Here is a 14992-nt window from a genome sequence, read left to right as displayed (position 1 = left end):
ATAGATAATGTGAGAAGAATTTTCGTGACAGAAAATATATAAACTTTATGTATTTGGAAAGTATCAAAATGATTGTTTTTAAAACACTGAAAACAATGTAAGCCATGTGAACAATTCAAACACCACTGAGTTATCTAATACAGCTTCTCTTTACAACGATCTTGTCTAGGAAAAACTGGAATGTAAAAAAATGTGAATCCACAATGAAGAATATCATGGTTCAGTGTTTACTCTGTGGATCCATGGCCATCGGGCTCTGGACTCTGTTACTTGCATATTTCCACTACAATCAAGAGAATAGACAGCTGAAGAAAACCCAGGAACTCACAAGGACTAGGCCACTTGGAGAAAATGTGTACCGACAAAACCATGACTCAGAAGAAACTCCCAAACAAAACATTATCAATGGTAAGTCTGATACAGATGAACCTGGAAAAACAGAATTATACCCAAGAACAAACTGTGACTTGTTTCTGTTAACTACTTCCAACATATCACAGATTCAGTATTTGGAAGAGTAAGAGAATGCCCTCCTTAGGATAATTTAACTTTCAAACTATAAAATACCTCATATATGGATATATTATTCACAGAATTTAATAGGGTGTATACACATGCATGTACCACCTCAATTTCTCATTTTTATGTAGTTTGCTATATTGGCTCCAAGCAGCTTTCTATTTTGCACAGAAATGAATTTCAACAGGTGCAATACAAATGTCACCCAGTCTTTCCCCACCTACCAACCTCAAAGGCAGCTGTTGCCTGAATCCACCAGTGTCATTCCACATCCTCTGCACGCTGTCACTCAGCAGTTCTGGTATTGCATGGCTTAACATATCTGTAGACATCTGTAGACATGTCAATATCCTCTTGGAGTTTACTCTCCCCCAATACACATTATTGTAAGATTTGTGCTTCATGTTTACATAAGTGATGACCTGGTTTAACAAAATAAGCCCCCAAAGATGAAGAGAACAATAAAGAGATAATGAGGTCTGACAGCACCATGGTGAGTAAGACATAGAACGGCCCTCTGCAGCATCCCTACCCGGCTCTCACACTGTGCCCTAGCCCCTGCTTTCTCTCTTCTCCTTCTGTAACCCCTGTAACACAGAGTTAGTTCTTTAGTTATGCCATGGGTCCCTAAAAATCTTTTCTTTCTAGATCATCTCTCTGTTGTTCATACCATACCAATCCAATTGACCTGACCTCAAGTTCAAAGCTCTGCCTTCTGTATAGTTTAACTAATAATACAGTTACCCTAACTCTACTTAGGTTACTACACTCATCATTCCTATAATTTCCTTTTGGTTACTTCTTGTAACTTCTGTACCTTAGCTGAGCTTTCCCTTTTCTGTCTGCTTCTGATGCTGCTGTAGTGGTTGCTTTAGCATCCTAGAGAGTTTGGGCCAACTGATTCAACTCAGTCTTGGCATCTGTTGATTGTCCTTTAAAATTCCATTTTGGACTTTACCAGTTCTTTGTATGACATTTTCTATTGGATCTTGGACATTAAAAATATTGTGAGACAATGTATCATGATTTCAAGCAGGTCTCTTTCACTGAAGTGTAGCACAGTATAAGCAAAAATGGATCGAAGTGCCTGTAACTCACAAAAGCCAGCAAGAAAAGACAGAAATTGAATCTTTTTTGTTTGTTTGGTTTTCAAGATGGTTTCTCTGGGTGTAGCTCTGGCTGTCCTAAAACTTGCTCTGTAGACCCAGCTGACTTCACAGAGATCTACTTACCTCTGCCTCCCGAGTGCTGGGATTAAAGGCGTGCACCACCACCCAGCCCAGAAACTGAATTTTAAAACTTCACTTTAATCAGACACTGGCAATCTGGGGGGGGGGGATTAATAGTCTAAAGGTCTGTCTTCCATTACATCTTTACCCCAAGATTATGTAGTTGGGAGGGGCAGAGCCTGTCAGTCATTTGGAGCTCTGCCTTGCCATTCTGGTTAAGGTGGTTGACCACATTTTTGAAATTATTTTATGTCTCTCATTGTCACCTCTTTCATTCTTCCCTCATTTTTTGGATGTCTGGGGTTAAGTAAATAATGGCTGTAGTTAGTTGCTACAGGTACCAATCTTGTACTCCTCTAGGAACATTTGGCCTAGGACAGAGTGGCCTCGGAACAAACAGACCATAAACAGTGTGTATGTATGTGCTAAGCTAGTGATACATTAGTGCCAGTTCCCTTTTTTAATATTTTGTATAAGTGTGTCATACAGTACAGAATATGAAAATGCTCCTAATTGGTCATTCCTGTCCTCTGTTGGAAGGAATAGGTAAGTATGTGCATTCTGCCACCCTCCATGTCAGAAGCCCCTCCCTGCCCCATCTGCCTACAGCACTATGTCACACCATCCTGTGGTAGACAGGTGATACAGAATTCAAGTCTCTTAGTTTCCACTTAAATGGAGCACTGACTTTTACAATCTAGTCACTAGGTACAGCATCAGCTAGTACCGCCTCTCTGTCCCTCCTGTACCCCATTGATATCAGGGTTAAGAGGCTCAATTTTCCACTATTCCTCACTGTCATAAGGGTCAAAGAAAAATAGAGTATCAACTACTTTGGTTCACCATCTCCCTCTCATTGCTGCCAGATGAAAGTGGGCATTTAGCTCCCCACTGAGTCTCATGAGAAGCGAGGGGAAGTAGAAAGCTACCTGGTTCTACCCTGCCCCATCTTGTTGTCAAGGGGGGGGTTGGAGGTTCAACATTCCAATGACAAATACATCGGGGGACTCAGCATCACCCTAGAGATCCTCCAAATCATTCTCCCTACACCATCCAGTTGGGCATTGCCTGCTGCTGACCACTGGAAGATTAGGCTCTGCTTGGCCCCACCAACCAGGTGGGGCAAAAGGGATATTGCTGTTTGTTTCCTTAGAGTGATGGTGAGGTGAAGGTCTCACCATCACCTCAAAGGGATAGTGAAAGGGAAAGTTTTGCAAAAAAAGGGAAAGTTTTGCAAAGGTGATTTTTTGGGGGGTGGGAGGATTGTTTTTGTTTTTTGTCACTAGTCTATACTTTCTTGGGTTAGGGAGGATGAGTTTATTATCTTGGAGATTTGCTGATGATGTTTTATCTGTGACATTTATTGTGTTTCAGCAGAAGGCTTCTATAAATAACCCCTGTGTGGCACATTTATGAAACATATGTGTGCATGCATTCATGCATGCATGCATGCGTGCGTGCATTCATGTGTGTGTGTGAAAGAGAGGGAGGAGAGAGAAGAGAGGGAAGAGAGAGGTGGGGGAGGGAAGGAGGAAGGGAGGGGTGAGCATTCCCTGGACTGCATAAAAAGGAAAAGTAAGCAAGTTGGACACACTTTCCTAAGACGTCAGCTTTGGTTTCTGTAAATGATTTGGGTTTCCACCTTTAACTTTGTTTTCTGGGGGTAGTTTAGAGTCCAAGAAAATGACTGCTTCAGAAACTTCAGGATAGGGCTGTGCTTATTTCTTGCATCAGTGTGACTCAAACTACCTTTTCTTGCAGATAAGACTTATTTTTCAGACCCAGAATTTTACAAAGGATTTGCACAATATGGACTTAATGTTGTTATCAGTAGAAGACTGGGCATCCAGAGAGAGGTGCCAGATTCCAGGGATAAAATGTATGTTCTAACCAGACTTGAATTTTAGCAATTAGAAATCTTGTAGTATAAATTCCTGTTTGGGGGGCCTTAAGTCAGACAATGTCAAGATTCTAATGTTTATGGTGTGGAAAACACCTTCCCCCCTGGCAGAATATGTTCTAGAGGTTTTGAAGAGTAAATAAATCCCTCGAGGTTTTTACTCAGTCACCAGTGAGGGCTGCTGGCCAAAGCATTAATTCCCAATAGAAAGGCTTTGGATACCTACCTATCTTTTTCTTCATAGTCTGATTCATTTTCATCAGGCCTTCAATTATCTATGTTTACGTTAATTATGGTAAAAGGCATATAGAATGGCTATGTTAAAATTTTCTAGTGAACAATTAATTCAGCAGCACTAAGCACAGCCATAGTGGTAAGTAGCCATAGAACTGTCTGAACTGAAAATCTGCACCCCCTCCTTTAAGTAGATTTCCCCCTAATCTACTTAACCCATCTACCAATTTGACCACCCCAGAGACCTCAAAACAGTAAAAGCATACAGAACTTGTCTTTTGGAGAAGCAGCTTATTTCATTTAGTGCAATGTTCTTGAGGTTCATCTGTTCAGTATCATGTTTGTTGATGCCTTTTAAGTATCATTTAGGTTCCAATAATTTCCTGGAAAAGATTGTCAATTCCTATTAGCTAAAAGAAACATTTTCAAGCTAAGGAAAACACACACTCTCCAGTAATGCCACAGTCCAGGACATTGGAAAGTGGGCCATACTGCATATGAGTTGCAACACACGCATTTGAAGCCATGAACACCACTTGTGATTGGGCACACTCAAGAGATGGAGTGTTTGCACATAATGACATAGTGTAACTGACTCATAATAAAAGGAAACAAATGGGCTGGGGTTGTAGTGCAGCTCAAGGGTTTGCCTGGCACAGGCAAGGCCCAGGGTTTGCTCCCAGCAACACACAAATCAAGAGTGGCAGTGAATGCCTGTAACCTCAGTGTTGAGAGGTGGAGGCAAGAGAATAAGAAGTGTGAGGTTATGCTCAGCTACATGTCTCCTTTTCCCCATACAAAACAAAAAAGAAAGGGAAATAATCTCAATTTCCTTAAACTATAACATGGTATTAATTTAATTTGAAAGACAATCTTTAAATCAAGTTAAGACTTAAATACCACAAAGATCAATATTTTAATTCCAATAAATTGTAAATTTCTCTCCATGTTATTATTTTTCCCTAAATCTTACCTAAAATAGTGTATCTACCTTGGTTCCTTTCTTCCATCACATAATTATTTGTTAGAAAAAAACAAAGTTGAAATATGGCTGCTTAAGCAAGACCTGAACAATGACAATACCAGGGGCATGTCGACATGGATGGGGGAAATCAAAACTGCACTTATCCCTAAATAAGAGCTAGAGGCAATAACAACTACAGAGAAGGGGACAATAGTCTTCCCAAGAGATATGTACCCCAAATGGTTTATCCAACCCCCAAGTGGTCAGTCATATATATGGGCATACATATGTATGTAGGCATACATACATATGTATGTATGTATGTATGTATGTATGTATGTATGTATGTGCATATATGTAAATACACATGCTAAAACTCTAAGTGGGTTCATCACATACATTTGACTAATCATGTGGGTTAGATAACCATTTGGGGTGGATATCTCTGGGGAAGACAATTCTCCCTCCTGTGTTATTTTTACTCCAGCTCCTCTAGGTCTATCTATATTGTGGTGAATAACTGAACATCCTGTCTTAAAAGTTTGTATTTATTTATTTGTATGTGTGCAGGTATACGTATGCACATAACACAGGTTAGCGTGGAGGTCAGAGGTTCTCTTCTTTTACTATGTGGAGCCAAAGGATCAATTCAGATCATCATGTCCCTTTACTCAAGGAACCATCTCACCAGCCCCTGAACTTTCAAGGCCCAATAGCATTCCATTGTGTGCATATATTTATTCATTCATCTAGCATTCCATTGTGTGCATATATTTATTCATTCATCTAGCATTCCATTGTGTGCATATGTTTATTCATTCATCTAGCATTCCATTGTGTGCATATGTTTATTCATTCATCTAGCATTCCATTGTGTGCATATATTTATTCATTCATCAACTGATGGGCACTTTGGTTGATTTCATATCTTCAATAGTATGAGGAAAGATACCTCTTGTTTTTTTTTATTATTATTTTTTTTGAGACAGAGTTTCTCTGTGTAGCTTTGGAGCCTATCCTGGCACTCGCTCTGGAGACCAGGCTGGCCTCAAACTCACAGAGATCCGCCTGCCTCTGCCTCCCGAGTGCTGGGATTAAAGGCGTGTGCCACCAACGCCCGGCAAAAGATACCTCTTGTATAGGATGGATTTACACCTGTTTACGTCTAAGCCCAGAGTTGTCGGGTTGTGTCCTCCACAATGCCTGTACTAATCTTCCTCCACATTCTCATGATTTTGATAACCATTTTAACAGATGTGAGTTGAAATCTCATCAGAATTTTAATTTGCATTTCCCTGATGATTAGTGGCATTGAAATTTTTATCTTATTGACTATTTTTCATATATCTATTGACTACTTTTTTCTTTTGAAAAAGTCCTATTAGTCAGTATTGTTTTTTTTTTTTTAAATACAGGGTCTTGTGTATTCTCCTACCTCCAGTTTTCAAGTGTGCACCACTATGCCCAGTTTTAAGTAGTCCTGAGATTTAACCCAGAGCTAGAAGAGCACTCTGTTAATTTTTTACTCTAGCAATAAGCAATCTGGCTCTCAAACCCTAGTCAGATGTATGTTTGCAAGTATTTTTGCTTATTCTGAAGGTTATCTCTTCATCCTGTTGGTCACTTCTTTTGTCATGCAGAAGGTTTTCAGTTTGGTGTCATCTCATCATTCATTTTGGCTTCTAAGCTGTGCTCTTGGGTCATATCCATTCGGGTGCAGATGGTGGGCTTGCACACCACACAGGATTTTGCCTGGTTGCTACCTCACATGGTTTCCATTCCTTTGAGCATGGCGCCAGCTCTCACTCAGCCGCTGAACTTTCTGTAGTGCCACCCATTGGGCTAACCATGTTGGTCATGATAAACACTCTCCTTTAAAGATGCCTTCATCCATGTTTATCCTGCAAGTACACACACTGAAATTCCTACTGGCTCATCTGCCCAGGCCCTCCTGCCCTGGAATTGTCCAGGAAGTAGTTCTCCCTCACATGATTGCAGTGGGAATGATGATTTTATTCTTTCCACCTCACTTGTCTGGCCCTAGTTAATTACTCCAGAGTGGCCACTGAGCCAATATGAATCAATGAATTTTTTATAAAGATTTTATTTATTATGTATACAACATTCTGCTTCCATATACATCTGCACACCAGAAGAAGGCACCAGATTTCATTACAGATGGTTGTGAGCCACCATGTGGTTGCTGGGAATTGAACTCAGGACCTCAGGAAGAGCAGTCGGTGCTCTTAACCTCTGAGCCATCTCTCCAGCCCGAATCAATGAATTTTTGTTGATGGGAAAAAGAAAGTCCTTCTGAATTATACTGGATGCTGGTGTGGTTTTACACACCTTTAATCTTAGCACTCTGGAAGCAGTGGCAGGCAGATCTCTGCAAGTTCATGGGCAGCCTGATCAACATAGCAAGTTCCAGACCAGCCAAATTTACATAGTTAGATATGACTTATAAACAAAAACCCAAAGACAGGCTGATATCCAGCATATTTCCCACTCTGTGGCATTAAGGAAATAGAAACAAGCCAGACAACAGGTGACAGGTTGAGCCTTGTGTAGAATAGTTACTATATGCCAGGCACTGTTCTGAACTGAGTTCACTACCTATGAACTCACTAAATCTTAACTTTTTTGGTAGGCTGTATTTAGTTATCACCCCAATCACTATTGCTAAAGTGATAGAGAACATTCCAGATGGCCCTCAGCCTTCTGATGCCATTATTTCCTTGAGAGTCCAGCTGTCTTCCTTTAAATAGGTCTTGGAAGGTATTTGGGTCACCTTACAATATACTCCCTTCTACTTTGCTGAGGTTAGCGCCAAACAATATTATATTAGATCTCATCTTTTGTTTTTTACTTGTGGGAACACAAAAATAATATGACCTTTGCCAGTACATGGAGGACATGTAGTTCATCAATTCCACTACAATGCTTGACCACAGCAGGTGTCACAAATATAATAATAAAACTCCCAAAGCAAAGCAAAGAACACAGTACTGTGAATTTACTTTGAAGTTATCTTTCCATGAATTTAGAACACCACTTTTAGAAAAGACACCAATATATGGATATAATGTTTTATATTATCTTTAAAGTAGATCTAAAATTATCAAAATAGAATGTCAAGAAAGAGCAATTATAAAGGGGAAAATAATTCCAAGTGTGAGAAGAGTATAAGAATTGAAACGGGGTTGGCCGGGCATTGATGGCACACGCCTTTAATGCCAGCACTCGGGAGGCAGAGGCAGGCGGATCTCTGTGAGTTCGAGGCCAGCCTGGTCTTCAGAGTGAGTGCCAGGATAGGCTCCATAGCTACACAGAGAAACCCTGCCTTGAAAAACAAACAAACAAACAAAAAAAGAATTGAAATGGGGCCAGCAAGGTGGCATCTCACACTGAGATTGACCCCCATGTGAGACTGAAGGCCAGGAAGAGACCTGGCTCCTGTAGGTTGTACTACCACCTCACATGCCCGCCATGGCATGCACACAGATCCCCTTACCCCCACACAAAACAAAATAAATGAAGGCTAAAAATAAGGAATTTAAGGACAGACTGGAGAGATGTCTCTGTAGTTAAAAGTGGACCAATTTGATTCCCGGCACCCGTGTCAGGCAGCTCACCACGCACAGCCTCTAACTCCAGCTCTGGGGTATCTAATGCCCTCTCCTGGTCTCCACAGGCACTTGTATGTACATGTGTATGCGCACATAGATGCAGACAACACGTACATGAAATAATTTTTAAAAATTTAAGAACATTTTGTTTGTTAATTTTTATATTTTTTAACATACTATCATTATACTGACCTAATGTTTACTAAAGCAAAGAAAGCAAAAGTAAGAATCAGCATTTGCAGAAGGCCCCAGAACACTTGAGGCTTTTGGATGACTAATTCTCTCCCTATTTTTCTTGCAGATGCCATCAGAAACACTATCCGTTCAATCTACCCACTGCCAGCATCATCATATGCTTTCATAATGAAGAATTTAACACCTTGCTGCGGACAGTGTCTAGTGTTATAAACCTCACTCCATCTCATTTCCTTGAAGAAATCATTTTGGTTGATGACATGAGTGATACTGGTGAGACAAATACTGGCTGTCTATTTGTAAGGTGGCATTTTTCTCTAGAAATACTTGAGATTTGTTTTTGCTTTGGAGAAATGGTCTCATGTAGTCCCACCTTGAACTGTTGACTCTCTTGCCTCTGTCTTCAAAGTGCTGAATCCATGAGCATGCTTCACTGTGCCTGGCTTGTATATGTTTTACACAGAGGATATTTCTGGTAGCTGTTGAGGGAGATGCTATACCTGAAGCACTCACTGCATATTGTGGGAAAGATTGATCCAGACCCTGTCATGATGGCTCCATGAGCTCAGCACAGAGGGTTTGCCTTGACTTTAGCAATGGCATAAGAAAGAAATGCCATCTAAATGGAAAAGGCAAAGATAGGCTGGGGTTGCCCAAATGGCCAGGAAGAAGAGATGTTTTAGGTGGAAGAAACAGTACCTTAAAGCCCCAAGATGAGACAAAACAGGGTGAGCATAGAATAGTTCTGAATTTTACAAAGTTATGATTTTATGAGTATGGAGTTGGATGGATTCAGGGAAAGGCATAAAGCTGGAGTTATTTAAAAGGGACTACTCAGGAAAGGCATTTTTGGAATTTTCTCCCAAGAACATGGGGAGCAATGGCTATGTAGCTCAGTGGGTGGAGTGTTTGCCTAGCATGCATAAGCCTTGGATTCAATCCACAACCCTGCATTAAACTGGGAGTGGTGGTGTACAGCTCCAATCCCAGCACCAGGGAGCGGAAGTAGAGGATCAGGAGATCAAGATTATCCTTGACTACAAAGGAAGTTCAAAGCCAATCTGAGCTATATGAGAACATTTTGAGCAGCCACCCTGTTTAAAACTAAGGAATGAATGAATGGATGGATACAGAGAGCAAGTGAGGATTTAACATAGGGAGATGACCTCATTTAGATACTTCACAGGAAAGAACTTGAACCTACTACAAGTAATGATTCCTCTATGCTTGCTTTTTAAGATAGAATAAGGATACTAGAACAAAAGTCTAGTTACCTATGCTTAGACTTTGAAATTGGTTGACTTTTTACAACTGAGTATCAACGTTAGGCAAGCCAAGAGTGCCCAGATAATGATGTCAATATTAGGTAGATTTCAGGCCTGCAAAGTCACCCAACCCACTAGGAAACTAGTCTATGATGAACTTGAAAGGAAAAAGGTATGTTGAGAAGAAAAGACATTCCAGGAGGGTCACCCTATGGGAGTGACATTAGGTTGCTCCAGGTGTGACCCAAGCTGATGTTACTATGTTTGGAAGTTAAATGATTTGTCCAGGTGCCTATAACATAACATTTCCATAGGAATCATCACCAACTGTGTCTTGTACATTGAGTGGGTGCTTCTTTCTTCCCTCATACTACCTTATCTGTTGTATGTCTACAGCTTGCTGGGTGCAGGGTGCAGATGTAACTGCTGGCCAGAGGAGTTTTGCTTTCTTATTCAGAAGTTCAAAAATCCCACAGTGGGCACAAAGTTTCAGGAATGACCATGTCTGCCAGCCTTTCAGCACAGCATCAAGAATCTAGATACATGTTGGTCTCTTGTCAGTTTGACAAGGTGGCTTGAGCAACAAACACTAATCTGAGACCAGGGTGCCAACAAGACCAGGCTGTTGATAACAGCATTCTTTCTGCTTTTTAGGTTGGTGCCCTTTTGCTCCATCTTCTTTGGACCAAGTGAACTCTTGGGCCTCCTCCTATAAGTTCCATTCATGGGATTCCATCCTCATGATCTAGTACTTCCCAAGTCCCTGCTCCTAGATGCTATCATATGGGTGGTTTTGCGCTATGCATTTGGAGCTGGTGGACACTCACACTCAGTTCATGACTTCTATTGACCTGTTTATATTTATACATATTGCATTTTAATCCCCTTCATAAGAAACTAAGAGGGTCGCTACTGGTGGTCAAGACCTCATGTGCTGCAAACCAGTCATCTCTATCACTCCTTGGATTCATGTAGAGCCTCAAACACAGGGTGTTGTGTTCCAATAGAATTCAGGATCAATATATTCCTTACTTTAATTCAGAATGACTTTATCATGAATTGTGTAACAAAGTTTGAACTGAAATCTGTCTTTCCTGAACATGCCCACAGATAGTGCCAATGGAGTTACTTAGCTTGAGGGGATGGGTGCAGGCAGCTCTTGAACTTGCTTGCTTTGATAATTTACCTTCAAGCCACTACAAAATTAATCACAGTAAAACTTGTGTACTTAGTAGTAAAACCAAGTTATATCACAAACTTTATAACCTTTACTTTTTCTATTAAATTTTAATGATGGTGTAGTAAAGTAGAGGTATGTCACTAGAAGCACAAAAATTATAGAGTTTGATTATGAACCACTTTTCTTGTGGATTTGAGGCTAACCAGGGCCACATTAAAATTTGTACAATAGTGTTTTTTTTATAAATTGGTCATAATGACAATGTTTGAATTTATATAGTTGCAGCTTAAAATTGGTAAGTATTAAATATTTTTTCTAGATGATTTGAAAGAAAAATTGGACTATCATCTGGAACTTTTTCGAGGAAAGATTAAATTAATAAGAAACAAAAAGAGAGAGGGTCTCATTAGATCAAGGATGATCGGTGCCTCCCGTGCTTCAGGTATGAATATTCTTCTAGGCCATGAGCTGTCATGTTAGTTACTTTTCTTGTGCAGTCACTAAGTAGGAAAGGGTTCATGTGGCTCACAATATGAGGGTACGTAGTCTGTCTTTGCAAGGAAGATATGACAGACTTCAGTTGATACCAGGGACCTGAAGCCATAAAAAGAAAAACTTAGAATAATGGGAATGGCTGTCTAGAAACAACAAACTCCTGTGCCTCCCTATCTTCCTGTTATAGGTATGGACTAGAGTCCAGATGGCACGCTCTGAAATTTCCAGGTTCTTGTGTCTTGATGTCAAATTTAGGCATTGTTTCTCAGGTTCCCTCACTGTTGTTGTGTCTGTTTGAAGCAGGTTCTCTCACTTCTCTGGAACTCATCAAGTAGGCTAGACTGGCTGGCTAGTATAATTCAGGGATTTACCTATTTCCAACTCCCCAGTGCTAGGATTGTAAGAACAAGTCACCAAGCTCAGATACTTCTGGTTTGCTCTCCTCCTCCTCCTCCTCCTTCCTCCTCCTCCTCCTCCTCCTCCCTCCTCCTCCTCCCTCCTCCTCCTCTCCTCCTCCTCCTCCTCCTCCTCCTCCTCCTCCTCCTCTCCTCCTCTCCTCCTCCTCCTCCTCCTCCTCCTCCTCCTCCTCCTCCTCCTCCTTCTTGTGTTATAAGGATTGAACTTAGGTTCTCATGCTGGTAAGGGAAGCACTTTAATGACTGAGCCCCCTCTCCAGTCTCCAGAAATGATTTTTGAAAATGAAAGCTCTTCTCAGTTTTCTCTACTTCACTAGAGTTTTCTCCAAACCATCCTGTAACCCGAAGCTCTTTAACCCCCATCAATACTCACAGCACATGGGTTCTGTGTAATTTTTGGACACAATAAAACAAGTATTTCTAATTTCCCCCAATGCAACTGAAGAACCAAGCACATAGTAAATAGTCAATGAATACTCATTGCAGCCAGCTTGCATTTGGACTGAATATCCTTTAGGGGACTGTGATAGCTAGTTTTATGCCAACTTGAAACAAGCTAGAGTCTTCAGAGAGGAGGGAGCCTCAATTGGGAAAATGCCTCCATGAGGGCTATAGGCAATCCTGTAGAGCATTTTCTTAATTAGTGATTGATGTGGGAGGGCTTAGCCCATTGTGAATGGCATGACCTCTGAACCCATGGTGGACATGGGTTCTAAAGGAGAGCAGGCTGAACAAGCCATGAGAAACAAGCCAGTAAGTAGCACTCCTATGTCTAGTTTCCTGTCCTGACTTCCTTCAACAATGGACTGTGATGTGCAAGTACAAACCAAATAAACCCTTCCCTCTCCAAGTTGCTTTTAGCCATGGTATTTCATCCCTAACTAAGATAAGGGCCAACTTTAGTCTGCTCTTGCCTTTATAGGGGACATCTTGGTGTTCTTGGATAGCCACTGTGAGGTGAATAGAGTCTGGCTGGAGCCCTTGCTGCATGCCATTGCTAAGGACCACAAAATGGTCGTGTGCCCTATGATCGATGTCATTGACGACACAACACTGGACTATACTGCGGCACCTCTCGTAAGAGGAGCTTTTGACTGGGACCTGATGTTTAGATGGGACAATGTTTTCTCATATGAGATGGATGGCCCAGAAGGAACAAGTAAACCCATCCGGTGAGATTCTTCTTGTTTGGGCGACCATAGTGAAAACCAATGTTTTGTTTTGTCACTTCCCCTCTTTTTTTCTCTTTCTCTCTCTTTCTTTCTTGCAGGGTCTCTATGTGTATCCCTGGCTGTCTTGGAACTCTGTAGACCAGGCTGGCCTCAAATTCAGAGATCTTCCTGCCTCTGCCTCCTTAATGGTGGGATTAAAGGCGTGAGCCACTATGCCCAGCTTGCCACTTGTTTCTTTCTTTTTCTTTTGTTTTGTTTTTCAAGACAGGGTTTCTTTGTGTATTCTTAGCTGTCCTGGAACTCACTCTGAAGACCAGGCTGGTCTCGAACTCACAGAGATCCACCTGCCTCTGCCTCCCAAGTGCTGGGACTAAAGGCGTGTGCCACTACTGCTCGGCAACCACTTGTTTCTTAAAGTATTAAGTTTGTTTTTGAGTGACACTGTGCCTTGTACCACACCACACTCAGGAAGCTACCATGACTGGTGAATGCTGCCCTGATTTCCAATGCCCACTCTGTGTGTGTGTGTGTGTGTGTGTGTGTGTGTGTGTGTGTGTGTGTGTGTGTATTTACATGAATTATGCTCATAAGTCTTTGTGTGCATGTGTAGTTCAGTCTTGGGTGTTGTTCCTCGAAGCTGTCTACCTTGGTTTTTGAGACAGAGTCTCTTACTGACCTGGAACTCACTAAGTATGCTAAGATTGCTGACCAACAGGCCCCAGGGACCTGCCTGTTTCCGTACCTTCAACACTAAGATTTCAAGTGCATGCCCCCACACCCAGATATTTTTTTTAGATTGGTTCTGGGGATCAAACTTCTGTCCGCATGGCAAAGCAGGCACTTCACTGACTTAGCCATCTCTCTAGCCCTGAGCATCTTTCTTTCAGTTGCAGAAAAGAGTTGTCTGGTGACCAAGGGGCAAACTGCCATGGTTAGGAAGTATGGACAACTTTGCCAAATTCACATAGAAAATCTTTACCCCAGTGTTTCGCACTTCACGTGGACTGCCACCTCCTGGTCTCTCCTGGTATTATTGGACATGACAGGGTGTCGAGGAACTTGTCTCCTGCTCTGTTTCTCAGATGCCTTCCCTGCAGACCTTTGTTCTCTCCCTGCCCCCCTCCTCACTGTCTTTCTTCCAGCTGGTGCCCCAGTGGGATCATCCTATCACACTGCAGCCAAACATCTGCAGGGCTTTGGCACTAAACCATTCCCATTCTCCTTCCCAGGAGCTGATGTACTCTGCCAAAACTGAGCGGGTAGGAACCAGTGCTGTGCCTCATCTATGGCCACAGCCCATGGCATTACAGCCCCATTCTCATCCATCCTCTTCTCCCTGGATTGTATCCCTTAGCTATACCGGCTGGCCACATCTGGACATGCTACTCTTGGGAAGTAGAAGGGATAGTTGTGAATCACACAGTAGTTGGGACCACAAAGGACAGGATCAGCTGCTGTCTCCCTTTCCCACCCATTCTTACGGTACTGAGGATCACAAAAATCTCTGCTCTGGAATGCGCAGAGTAGTGAGAAGGGCAAGCAAGTAGCAGCATGGTACCAGACAGTGCTACTGTAAGGGTGGGGCTACATGCTCTATAACCATGCTCTCTTGGTGGACCAGTTTGCCAGAGAGGACTTCTGCCACCCAGTGCTCCAATGAGGACATGCAGCACCCAGTGCAGCAGATAGGAACGATCCTATAAGAATACAGACATGCTGCTGTCTCATTAAAAATAAACACAAGGGGCTGGAGAGATGGCTCCAAGGCTAAGAGCACTGGCTGCTCTTCCATAG

At 41.9% G+C, this 14992-nt stretch overlaps 1 protein-coding gene across 1 annotated transcript in view; it reads left to right on the top strand.

The window, feature by feature from the left end:
* Positions 1-203: 203 nt before the first annotated feature.
* Galntl5 (polypeptide N-acetylgalactosaminyltransferase like 5) overlaps positions 204-14992 on the top strand; it is a 35163-nt gene continuing 20374 nt past the window's right edge. Inside the window, exons 1-5 of the mRNA XM_027428524.1 lie at positions 204-408; positions 3510-3627; positions 8777-8943; positions 11435-11557; positions 12949-13198. Coding sequence (XP_027284325.1) covers positions 204-408; positions 3510-3627; positions 8777-8943; positions 11435-11557; positions 12949-13198 — 863 coding nt within the window. The remainder of the gene's footprint in view (positions 409-3509; positions 3628-8776; positions 8944-11434; positions 11558-12948; positions 13199-14992) is intronic.

The sequence above is a fragment of the Cricetulus griseus genome, chromosome 8 (genome assembly GCF_003668045.3).
Source record: "Cricetulus griseus strain 17A/GY chromosome 8, alternate assembly CriGri-PICRH-1.0, whole genome shotgun sequence".
NCBI classification, from domain to species: Eukaryota; Metazoa; Chordata; class Mammalia; order Rodentia; family Cricetidae; genus Cricetulus; species Cricetulus griseus.
Note: the sequence above shows the minus strand (reverse complement) of the source record. Positions and strands in the feature narration are given on the sequence as shown.